Below are 12680 nucleotides of genomic sequence, written 5' to 3'. Positions count from 1 at the left end.
ATTCTGCAGTGGGACATCAGTACATGCAGCCTGAGGACAATCTAACGCTCCTCTATATGTATACATATTTTATTCCTCAGTTCCTCTAAAGTAACCAAGACTTTATAAATTTTTCTATACGAACAGCAGCGATGGACGAAGAGTGCACGGTAAGTGCACGATGGGTGCACACTTACATACAACGATTATCGCTCAAAAGATGGCTTTTGAGTGATTATCGTTCTGTGTAAAAGGGTCTTAAGTCTAGACCTAAACACCCAACTTTAGTTGGTCCTGGCAAAATGATGGCATTACCATGACTCACAAACCATCTCAATCGCTACATGCTGTAGAGACGGATCCAGTGATTGGCCGCTGTGTTCATTCCATCTTACTTGGAAGATTAGGGTGGAAGTGAGCAGGTAAATCTACAACCCTAATTCCAGAAAAGTTTTTGAACGCTGTATGAAATAAAGAATGCAACGACCCGTATATCTCATCTTACAATATTTTATTGACAATAGAACACAAATCAGAGCGGAGAACTGAGACGTTGTTCCAATCCATCTAAAAACATTCACTCATGTAGAAAGTGGTGGCCGCAGCACATCTCACAAAAGTTGGGTCAGTGGTAACAAAAGGCTGGAAAAATGTAAGCAGTCCTAAAGAAAACCAGCTGGAGGGTCAATTCTCTACCAAGTCACATTATCGCTTCTGAGACAATCTGGGAAAAACGGCATCTTTAAATTGTGGGACAATTTCAGAAAAATGTTCAATGTAAAACTGTGAAGACTTTGAATATCCCCCATCTACAGTACAGAATATCAAAAGATCCAGAGAATCTGGAGAAATTCATGCACACAAGGGCCAGGGCCGATGGTGAATATTGGATGCTGGAGATCTACGGGCCCTCAGGCGGCGCTGCATTAAAAACAGGCATGACTCTGTAATGTAATTCAATGCGTGGGCTCAGGAGTACGGCCAGAAATCATTGTCTGTGCAATCCATAAATGTAAGTTAAAGCTGTATCATACAAAGAAGAAGCCATAAATCAACACAGTCCAGGAACGCCGGCGTCTTCTCTGGGCCAAAAATCATTTATAATGGACTGGGGCAAAATGGAAAACTGCACTGCAGTCAGATGACTCAAAACGTGAAATCCTTTTGGACGTCGTTTCCTGCGGACTCAGGAGGAGACGAACCATCCAGCTTGTTGTTATCAGTACACAGTTCTGCATCTCCGATGCTATGGGATGACATTACTGCCTATGGCACAGGCAGCTCACATCCTGGCAGGCACTAACAATGCTAAGCAGATTCGACTTGCGAGACGGTTCCCCAATCAGAGATTTCAGACATGACTTTCCTAATTGACTTTTTTTTAAATAATAAAACTTTAATAATTTTCTCTGTATCTACAACCGTACTGAAGCTCCCGACTGATTGTCATTTACTGCCCAGCCACTGCTATTGATAAATATATACAGATCAGAATAACAGCCCTCCTATCCATCCAGCCTGCAAGTAAAATTTGGTACAAGACCGGACGGATATGCTGCGAATATGAAATATGCATGGTAAAAAAAAATACGGCTGTATGAACTGTTGTAAATGAGGTGTCAGTCTATACTGCAGTTGTGGCCTTCTATTCAGAAAGATTAAAGGATAAAACTGAGCAAAGACATAAGAGATGGAAGTTTATGTGTGAGGATTATGATTTTGCTCTCAGTCAGCTGCCCACAACTCAGGACGTCTTAACGTTACTCTGAGGCTCTTTCATTTTCTTTGGTCTGGAAGGTAGTCCGCTGGAATATTCCGACGTCAGCAGCTCTGAAAACCTCTGCTTCTTCTTCACCGTCCCGTGTCTGTCGGTCCTAAGAGACAAACAAAGAGGGGATCAGAGGAAACTGATCTAACAGGGTTAGAAAAACATGGCTGCTTTCTTCCAAACACAGCGCCACCCTTACCATAGGGTTGTGTGTAACATTACAGCTCAGCTCCATTGAAGTGAATGGGAGTTGAGCTGCAATACCAGACACAACCTACGGACAAGGGTGGCGCTGTGTTTAGAGTTAGAAAAACATTGCTGCTTTTTATCCAGACAACCCCTTTAAGAATACATTTAAATGTAGCGATAATAATAGTAAACATTAGAGATGAGAGAGTATACTCGTTAAGGACAAATACTCGAGCGAGTAACGTCCTTCTCGGGTATCTGCCTGCTCGTCCGCAAAGATTCGGGTGCTGGCGGGGGGTGGCCGGGGGGGGGGGGGGGGGGGGGGGGTAACCAGCTCCTGTGAGGCTACTACTACTCACGGTATACTGGGTGTTGTAGTCCGACAGAAGCTAGAGACCACTGCTTCTATCAACGCTCCTCAACCACTTCAGGAGCGCCAAATGACTATAAACATGCTGTTGCCCTGAAGTGCGTATGGCCGCCAGGCATGGAGCGCTCAGTCAGCGGTTTCCGCCAGCCGCCAGCAACTACTGCGATCAGAGTTAGCTCTGATTGCGACAGTTAACTGCTTAGATGCCATGGTCAAAGCTTACCCATTCCTGCTACCGATTGGTACCCCTCACAGCGCGATCGGAGGGTGCTAATAAGCTAGAATGGCAGCTGGGAGCCCACTGAAGACTCCCATGGCTGCCATGTGTGAATGCCCGAGACAGGGCTTAACAGGCAACATCAAAAATCGCTATACACTGCAATATTGCAGAGTTACAGTATATAGATCAAATGATTGCAAGTTCAAGTCCCAAGTGTATAAAAAAATTAAATCAAGTTTTTTAAAACGTTTTTTTATTTGGTTATCACATGTAATTGATGAAAGCGCTGCCGAATAAGTTGGCGCGAAGCAAAGATTATTATTATATTACCAGTTAATAAGGAAAGAAGTTCAAAAATGCTTCCCTTTTCCCCAAAAGACAAAGTAAAGAATTAAAGAGCCCCGTATATTGGGTGTCGCCGTGGATGTAAGATACAAACTACTAAAATATCACAATCCTGCGCTGTGAAGGCTGTAAAAAACGGAGAAATCCCAGAAGAGAGATTTTTTTTTTTTGTGGCTCCAAAAAAGTTAAATAAAAAAGTGTTTAAAAGGCAAAAATGTTTGTTGAAATAGTTCTAATAAAAACTAGAGCTCGCTCCACTAACGGGGCGCCCGCACAGCCCGAGCCAGGGGAATAATAAGACGCTACGGATCGCAGAATACGACAACGGAAAGCAAGAGCTAACAATAGAAAAACATTTTAAAAACTGTATAAATGTGGCATGGCGGTAGTTTGTCATTTTTGTGAACGCTGTACCGTCTAACCCACCAAAGACGGCTCATCTGCGTTTTGTTTTTCATTTCATTTGACTGGGAGGGGGGACAGGGTCCTATGCTGTTTGAGGACTCCGATGTCAGGTCAAGATAAAGGTCATCCTCACTAATCACCTTATTAGTAGTTGAGAACATGGGAGAGGGAGGGGTCTGGCTCGCTGGTCACCCCACCCCCACCCCTCGGGGTGGTCTCCTGGCCGTGGCACTGACCAGTCCTTTTTGTCCATCATAAACAGCCCCTTTTAAGCCAGTTCTTGCTTATACCCGTTTCTGGGAAAGCTGGGTGACCCCGACTATGCCTATGACTGAAGCTAGCGTGGCTTTCCCAGAGTTCTTATGAGCGCATCTGCCTGATTGTGCAGTGAATCCTCCCCTCCCCCCACGCACCCCCCAACCCCAATTCATTGCACTTTCCATTCAAGACTCCAGGAAAGCTGGGTGCCATCCACTGTTGGAATCTGTAATGTCAGACATTGTGGTGACCACCCAGCTTTCCCGTTGAATGAAATACTGTAAAGGTGACATGAGGTGTCAATTCAACACTCCAGAGGTGTCACTTTCATCAGGTTTGTGCTATTCTGTGAAGCAGTTTCTAATTCCTCTCTTTTGCTGGGAAAGCGGAGTATGGTAACAGTTAGTGTCCTAGGGGGTCACCCAGCTTTTCCCCATTTGCCAGTTCTACAGTGATACATCCCTTGCTAATGATGCTGCAAAACAAGGCAGATTTGCTATTCAGGAAAGCTGGGTGATCATTCCTGTGGAGCTGTGGTGGCAGATATACTGGATCAATATAACAAACAGATGTCTGATCCGCACTGCGATTTTCAGTTATGTCAGTTTGTGGGAAAGCTGGGTGATCAACAATATATACACAACTGTAGTTCGCACAGGAGTTTGCACTCAACTTTTCCAGGCTCCTGAATGGCACATCTAGGTGATCACAAATGTGATCAACACTACAGCTTCCACAGGAGCGCTTACCTAACTTTCCTAGGGTTTTGAAGGACAAATCTGCAGAGGAATGCGAAAATATAAGTATATGGATTTCTGACAAAGCTGGACAATAAATGCAACCACTGCTACAGCTTCCACAGGAGCCGTCATCCAGCCTTCCAGGGTCGTGAATGGCAAATCTGCCAAGATGTGCAAAACTATAGGTATATGGGTCTCTGGAAAAGCCAGGTGATAACTGCGGCTAACACTACAGCTTCTGCCAGAGCGGTCACACAGCCTTCCTAGGATCCTGATAAGCAAGTCTGGAAAAGCTAGGGGGTAACAAATGTGGCCAATTCTACAGCTTCCGCAGGAGCAGTCACCCAGCTTTCCCAAGGGATTGAAGGCAAATCTCTCAAGATATTCAAAACTGTAGACATACGGGTTTCTGGTAAAGCAGAGTTATAAGAAATGTGGCGTACACTACAGCTTCCATAGGAACCTTCATCCAGCCTTCCCAGGGTCCTGAGTGGCAAATCTGCCAAGATATGCAAAACTATAGGTATATGGGTTTCTGGAAAAGCTGTGTGATAAACACAGTCACCCAGCCTTCCCAGGGTCCTGAAGGCAAATCGATCGAGATATGTAAAAGAGTAGATACTCGAGTTTCTGGAAAAGTGGGGTAATAACAGAGTGGCCAACACCAGGACTTCCGCAGGAGCCATCACTCTCGAGTCCTGAACAACTTTCGCAGTAGTCACCCAGCTTTTCTCGAGTCCTGCACGGCAGACCTACCTTAGCCATGCACTGATACATCTTAGGCCACCTTCACACTTGCACTAAGGGCTCATTTAGGTTTCCTGATCTTTATATTCCTGCCAACCCGGTCCGTCCTATGACGGGACTGAACGGCGCCGGATGGACTCTACTTACTGACGGGCTCCTTCCGGCTTCCATCCTGCACTCTCCCAGACGGAATAGCGCAGCATGCTATCTGCCCCGTAGGCTGTGACCAGAGCGCAGATGTGACTGTGGCCTGAAACGTCCACAAAGCGTCAGTATGCTGGGAGATGTAGTTCCCTGCAGGTCGGCCTATATATCGAGGCAGTGAAAGGGTTAAGTGTGGGTGACTGGCACCGGGCAGGTAATTGAATAGCGATTATGGCGACATGTTAACGTTTTTGGACACGCCGCTAGAATAGGGACAGAATCCTGTCTGGGAAGTATTCGGAGACCCCCGCTACATATTAAGGGTCCCGCTGGACTGGAGATCACAGTCATTAATAGGAAGCTGTCCGTCGCCCCCGCCCCTCCCCCGCCGCGACACCCAAGCAGCTTTTTAATTGGGGTCTTTAAACTGGTTCCTTTTCAGCCCTGACAGGGTATGAAATGAGCTTATTGCGGGGGACCCGCCGAGCCGGCCTGATCCCATTGTGGTCTGGCCTTCACGGTCAACCTGCTTTTTTTTCAGCGTATGAGACGGCGACGCAGACAGTGTTCGTAGACGCTTTCGTTTCGCCAAAAACGTGAATGAATGAAAACGGGGGGAAAAAAAGGAGGGTAACCATCTGTTTACTAACATGAGATACGGGACCAATTCTCCTGCAACAACTTTGTATGTACATAACCAAAAATGGCGCGGTTAGATCTGATGTGACAATTGGCGCTACCCCAAATACATTTAAAGGGGTTGTTCAGTTGTAAACTATTGATGGGCCTATCTGCAGGACAGACCATCAGTAAGCGGATCAGCAGCGGTCCGCCATCTTCTGGGTCAGTGGGTTTGTGCAGAGCTCATTTCTGCCAGAAGCAGACAGCTCAGTTCCCACTGCAGTGGCCAGGTTTGGTATTGCAGGCCAAGTTACCATTGAAATGAAAAGAAATTGTAATACCAAGTCTGGCCACTAGAGTCGGGGCGGAGCTGTCTGCTTCCTGCAGAAATCATCTCAAGGTATGAGCACACAGGCCACGAAAACAGCGGAGGTCCTGGGCAGCAGAGCCCCACTAATCTATGATTGATGGCCTATCCTACGGATAAGCCCATTAGTAGTTTGCAACAGCACAGCCCCTTTAACAGCCCAGCTAGTGTGTTACAGCTTTCCAAAGGATCACCCAGCTTTACCAGATTCCTGAATGCCAAATCTGTCCAGTAATGAAGGAGATACAGGGACAGAGAGGTGTAGAATGACATAATTAAAGGGTTGGGAAAGCTGTCTGACAACCTGGCGTCATATCTGTTGTCAGAAACGAACATAAAAACTGTCTGAAATTGCCGTTATGTTGAGGGATTGCCATTTATGCAATTGTCAGGCGGCATTTAAACCCTCCAGCAGTTTAGGAGGAGCTCTGCTCCTTTTGCAGGACAACTACATTACAGTTTTTGAAGAACCAAGCTTATTCTACGTTGAAGTCTGTAGCTCCGGTTCTATCACGGCTACGGACGTGCTTTTGGTGTCATTTTAAAGTTAAAGAGGTTGTCCCGCGCCGAAACGGGTTTTTTTTCCCCCAATAGCCCCCCCGTTCGGCGCGAGACAAACCCGATGCAGGCATAAAAAAAAAAAACCGTCCAGTACTTACCCGAATCCCCGCGCTCCGGCGACTTCTGACTTACCTTGTGAAGATGGCCGCCGGGATCTTCACCCTCAGTGGACCGCAGGTCTTCTGTGCGGTCCATTGCCGATTCCAGCCTCCTGATTGGCTGGAATCGGCACACATGACGGGGCGGAGCTACGAGGAGCCGCTCTCCGGCATGAGCGGCCCCATTCAGAAGGGAGAAGACCGGACTGCGCAAGCACGTCTAATCGGGCGATTAGAAGCTGAAGATTAGACGGCACCATGGAGACAGGGACGCTAGCAACGGAACAGGTAAGTGAATAACTTCTGTATGGCTCATAATTAATGCACAATGTACATTACAAAGTGCATTAATATGGCCATACAGAAGTGTATACCCCCACTTTGTTTCGCGGGACAACCCCTTTAAGATTCTTCATTCAACAGGTCAGTAGCCCTAATAAAACCGAAGCTACAGCCATTTGAAGTGGGGTTGGGAATACTGAATTTACAGCTGTCAGGTCAGTCAGTATATGTAGAACAGAGAGGGAGGGGAGACCAGCAGCAGCAGAGAAGATTTGTGATCCTCCTACCTCACCCCCTATCACTCAGTAGGGGCGACATGGATTTTTGTTCATCCCATCACCTCCCCATCACTTAGAGAGCTTATTTGCTCTCTAATTGTCACATATGGAGGTTCTTTTTTTTACCCAGAAAAGGAGTGAAATAAAGAGGACTTTCTCATGTAATCACTCCTCTACACCATTTAACCCTACAGATGCCGCAGTCACTGCTGACTGTGGCATCTAAAAACTTTTTTTTTTACTGAAAATTAAAAAAAAAAACCTGCTATTTTCTGTTCATCCCACTTCCCCAAAATAGGAATTTTAAAAAATGGTACCAATACCAAACTACTACTTGTCCCACCAAAACCAGGTCTGATACCGCGCTGTCGACTGAAAAATAAAACTGCTTTGGTCCTGAAATGTGGCGCCACAAAGTTTTTGCTTTTTTAAAATAAAAAGATTTATATTGTGAAAAAGTGGTAAAACATAAAAAAACCTCTATAAACGTGGTGTTGCCATAATCGTAACGACCCGCAGAATAAAGGTAACATAACATTTGTAGCACATTGTAAATGCAATAAAAATTAAAAAAATAAAAGTGAGGAAATTTTTCCCCATTGCCCAAGCAAAAAAAAAAAAAAGATTAATAAAAAATTTATCCCATACATTATATGGACCCAAAATTGGTTCCTATAAAAATTAGAACTCAATCCGCAAAAAACACAAGACGTCCCGCGGCGACACCGAGGGAGAATAAAGTTATGGCCGCTGGAGCACAAAAGGAGAAATGACTTGTTTTTTGTTCTTAAGGCAAAAATTAGAGATGTCACTAAGAGGTTAAAAACGCAGTTAAGGCGACGGAGTTCTGCGCCAAATATATTTACAGGAGACAGATTCAAGCTACAATACAAGTGACCATCAGGAGGGTTGTTCCCATTTTATCGTGACTGCTGGGGGTTCAGGCGGCTCCTCTTTCCGCTGAGCAGCAGGAGGGAAGAACAACTTGCGCTTCGGCTGAAATCTCCTTAAATGATCCCTTAATGATCCTTTAGGGTCTTTAAATGGTCTTTTGTGCTGTGGAACGCGACACGTTCGTGCGCCCCGGGAGCCGCTCTTATTCTCAGCAGCCGGGATGTCTCTTGGGTTAATGAGTAAAATAGAGGTGCGCAGACCCCCGACTTCTCGTCAGCATAATCGCGTGACACGCCTCCGGCCGTCAGTCGGGACAGCCAGCGCCTGGCGAGCCTCTGAGCCGGCCTCACGCTATGTAACCTGCTACTTATCTGCTAATCACACTATTCTTCCCACAATGAAAGGCCCCGACAAATCCTTCTAGTCATGGGGCAGGAGGGGGAGAGCGGGGGTCCCATCCAGTTTTCCATCTGCCTCAAGAGTCACAGGAATGAGACAATGGGTCACCCCTGTCTGCAGAACGGGGGGCTCCTGGCTCCATATTGCTGGATGAGCGACTAGCAGATTCCATATGGCGGCGTATATGGGAGTTTAGGGACAGAAGAGGGAAGGGAGGGGTTATTAACTCATTAATGACAAGGCCCTTTTAACTTTTCTTCACTCTTGGTTTCTGCCCCATCCTAACTCTTATTTATCCATTAACGTCACCGTTTGGGGGTTCGCTGTATCTTAGCGGGACGAGCTGTATTTTTCAATGGCGCTATTTAATGTACCGTACAATGTACTGAAAAACTTTTCTAAGTGTAGAGAAATGTAAAAAAAAAACAAAACTATTCCGTCATTACATTATACCGCATTCTGACAAGCAGTCTATCAAGATGTGCCACATGCGTGGCTTGACAGACACTCAGCCATGGCAGCCCTGGGGGCCTTCAGAAGGCCCCAAGCTGCCGTGGTCCCCAAACGGCACCCCACGATCTCATCAGGAGGGTGGCATTGAAAACCCTGAACATTGATCAAGGCATTTAAAAAGATAACATCTGCGATCAGCGTGAGCGCTGATCGCAGCTGTAGGAGGTGGGCGGCAGATATCAAAGACCGCACACACCTACCGTGTATGTAGCAGGATCAGCTCCCGCCCCATAGAAGCCCCGCACGACCAGCAGGTAAATGTACACCCTGAGACAATAAGGGGTTAAAGCTCAATTATGTAAATGGAGATTGTCCTCCGTCCAGGGACATCCCCTAATGCCTAATTTGGGACTAGTACAATGATGGGGGTCTTACTCCACTGAGGACCTCTGCTGATGACTTGTGGTAATGCGTTAGCAATGCCAATGGAGAGGTAACATTTTAGACTTGACTAGACATCCATAAACTATTTCGGGTGCAAAAAGGGGGGTACAATCCCTGATGACAACAACCCCTTGTGGCCCGGGAGCCACGAAACAGGAAATGTAGCAAAGCACTGGGGACATTTAAATGCATGGAGCGGCCATCAGAGTTATTCTGTTCTGGCACAAAAAAATGGCCACCCATGCCTTAATGCGACTTATGTGCAGCGGGTGCATTCACAATGCAACCAATTTAAAGGGGTACTCTACTATAAATATTGGCTAATATGGCAGTATGAGAGAGACAGTCCTCTGTTCAGGGGTAACTCTGCCTTGAGCTAAGAAATTTGAGATACACTGGTTGCTAGGGATACAATGCTTAACAATATTTAAAAGCCTAATGTTGCTACGATGTATCCATAGTAACCAGATTGTAACAGGTAAACAGTGACTCCACCAGCAGAATAGTGAGTGCAGCTCTGGAGTATAATACAGAATGTAACTCGGGATTGGTACAGGATAAATAATGTATGTACACAGTGACTCCACCAGCAGAATAGTGAGTGCAGCTCTGGAGTATAATACAGGATGTAACTCAGGAGCAGTACAGGATAAGTGATGTATGTACACAGTGACTCCACCAGCAGAATAGTGAGTGCAGCTCTTGAGTATAATACAGCATGTAACTCGGGATTGGTACAGGATAAATAATGTATGTACACAGTGACTCCACCAGCAGAATAGTGAGTGCAGCTCTGGAGTATAATACAGGATGTAACTCAGGAGCAGTACAGGATAAGTAATGTATGTACACAGTGACTCCACCAGCAGAATAGTGAGTGCAGCTCTGGAGTATAATACAGGATGTAACTCAGGATCAGTACAGGATAAGTAATGTATGTACACAGTGACTCCACCAGCAGAATAGTGAATGCAGCTCTGGAGTATAATACAGGATGTAACTCAGGGTCAGTACAGGATAAGTAATGTATGTACACAGTGACTCCACCAGCAGAACAGTGAGTGCAGCTTTGGAGAATACAGGATGTAACAGTTAGTCTTACCTCTTGGACTTCATAGCTTTCCTCTTCTTAGAACTTCCTGTCAGTTGTTGGCTCAGGTTGTGCGGGGCGTCTCTAAGGCCAAAACTTTTGGCTACATGACCCAAGTGCAGGGATCGAACATGGAAGATGTGCTTCAGGTCCTTGGGATAAGTGGCGTAAGCGCGAATGTAGGACTGCAAGGCTGAGAATGAGAAGGGAGACAAAAGCAGGAAGAATGTATCAAATAAGTCCCTATACTGTCATCTCCCAACATGTCTCAGGATGGAGAACAGACTTCATGTCTTCTGTCAGGTATGTATAAACTGTGGAGTGGGGGAAGGGAAGCGACAACTGCTCTGAGCATCTTCTATCATCCATAAAGTCTGAAACTTTGGCAGCAAGAAGCAATGAGGAAGAACTCTCTCTTCCTGAAGGCTCTCTAACCTTACAAGTGAACCTTATCTCTACGACCAACTGACAATCTGGCACTGATGCCAGACTAAAGGAATTTAAAACCAGTACAGTATGGTGGCTAGTGGATGGCACAGGATGCCCGGCAGCACCGGAGTCTAGGACAGCATCTGCAGGAAGTCAGTCTGCATCACACGGAATGAGGAAGCTGCCGTCCGCTCGTTGACCACACGTCTCCACGTTCCTCTGCAGCACCTTTCCCCCCCTTCCATGTTCAGATGGAGAGAGCTTAGCGGTGGCTCAGGAGTAATCTCTCCCCGACACTGCTGGATATCAGCATTTATGAACAGTAATGAAAGGAAAAAGTGTCATTTTGGAGAGTGACAGCTGCGAAATCCAAAAGAATCACTGAAGAGGTTATCAACAAGGGGTGGACACAGCCTGAGGAATCAAGAGAAGCTCCTCATATAAGAACATACTGGTCACAAGTGGCGCAGCAATAGTAAAAGGTCATTATTATAGAAAACTACAATATTATCACTAGAGCTCTAAGGATGACTACTATAATACTGCCCCCTATGTACAAGAATATAACTACTATAATACTGCCCCCTACGTACAAGAATATAACTACTCTAATACTGCCCCCTACGTACAAGAATATAACTACTATAATACTGCCCCCTACGTACAAGAATACAACTACTAGAATACTGCCCCCTATGTACAAGAATATAACTACTAGAATACTGCCTCCTATGTACAAGAATATAACTACTATAATACTGCCTCCTATGTACAAGAATATAACTACTATAATACTGCCCCCTACGTACAAGAATATAACTACTATAATACTGCCTCCTATGTACAAGAATATAACTACTATAATACTGGATCCTATGTAAAAGAATATAACTACTATAATACTGCCCCCCTATGTACAAGAATATAACTATTATAATACTGCCCCCTATATACAAGAATATAACTATTATAATACTGCCCCCTATGTACAAGAATATAACTACTATAATACTGCCTCCTATGTACAAGAATATAACTACTATAATACTGCCCCCTATGTACAAGAATATAACTACTATAATACTGCCCCCTATGTACAAGAATATAACTACTATAATACTGCTCCCTATGTACAAGAATATAACTGCTATAATACTGCCCCTATGTACAAGAATATAACTGCTATAATACTGCCCCCTATGTACAAGAATATAACTACTATAATACTGGCTCCTATGTACATAAATATACCTACTATAATACTGCCCCCTATGTATAAGAATATAACTACTATAATACTGCTCCTATGTACAAGAATATACCTACTAGAATACTGCCCCCTATGTACAAGAATATAACTACTAGAATACTGCCCCCTATGTACAAGAATATAACTACTAGAATACTGCCCCCTATGTACAAGAATATAACTACTATAATACTGCCCCCTATGTACAAGAATATAACTACTATAATACTGCCTCCTATGTACAAGAATATAACTACTATAATACTGCCTCCTATGTACAGGAATATAACTACTATAATACTGCCCCCATGTACAGGAATATAACTACTATAATACTGCCCCCTATGTAC

General features: G+C 44.9%; 1 protein-coding gene across 2 annotated transcripts in view; it reads right to left on the bottom strand.

The window, feature by feature from the left end:
• Positions 1-473: 473 nt before the first annotated feature.
• The window catches only part of DDX31 (DEAD-box helicase 31), a 57053-nt gene continuing 44846 nt past the window's right edge, over positions 474-12680 (bottom strand). For both annotated transcript variants that reach the window (XM_066580172.1, XM_066580173.1), the window contains exons 19-20: positions 10665-10845; positions 474-1853 (exon numbers count right to left, since the gene is read on the bottom strand). In XM_066580172.1, coding sequence (XP_066436269.1) covers positions 1724-1853; positions 10665-10845 — 311 coding nt within the window. In that variant the 3' untranslated portion in view covers positions 474-1723. The remainder of the gene's footprint in view (positions 1854-10664; positions 10846-12680) is intronic.

Source organism: Eleutherodactylus coqui, chromosome 10, assembly GCF_035609145.1.
Source record: "Eleutherodactylus coqui strain aEleCoq1 chromosome 10, aEleCoq1.hap1, whole genome shotgun sequence".
Lineage (NCBI taxonomy): Eukaryota > Metazoa > Chordata > Amphibia > Anura > Eleutherodactylidae > Eleutherodactylus > Eleutherodactylus coqui.
This window is presented reverse-complemented; position numbering and strand designations above follow the sequence as displayed.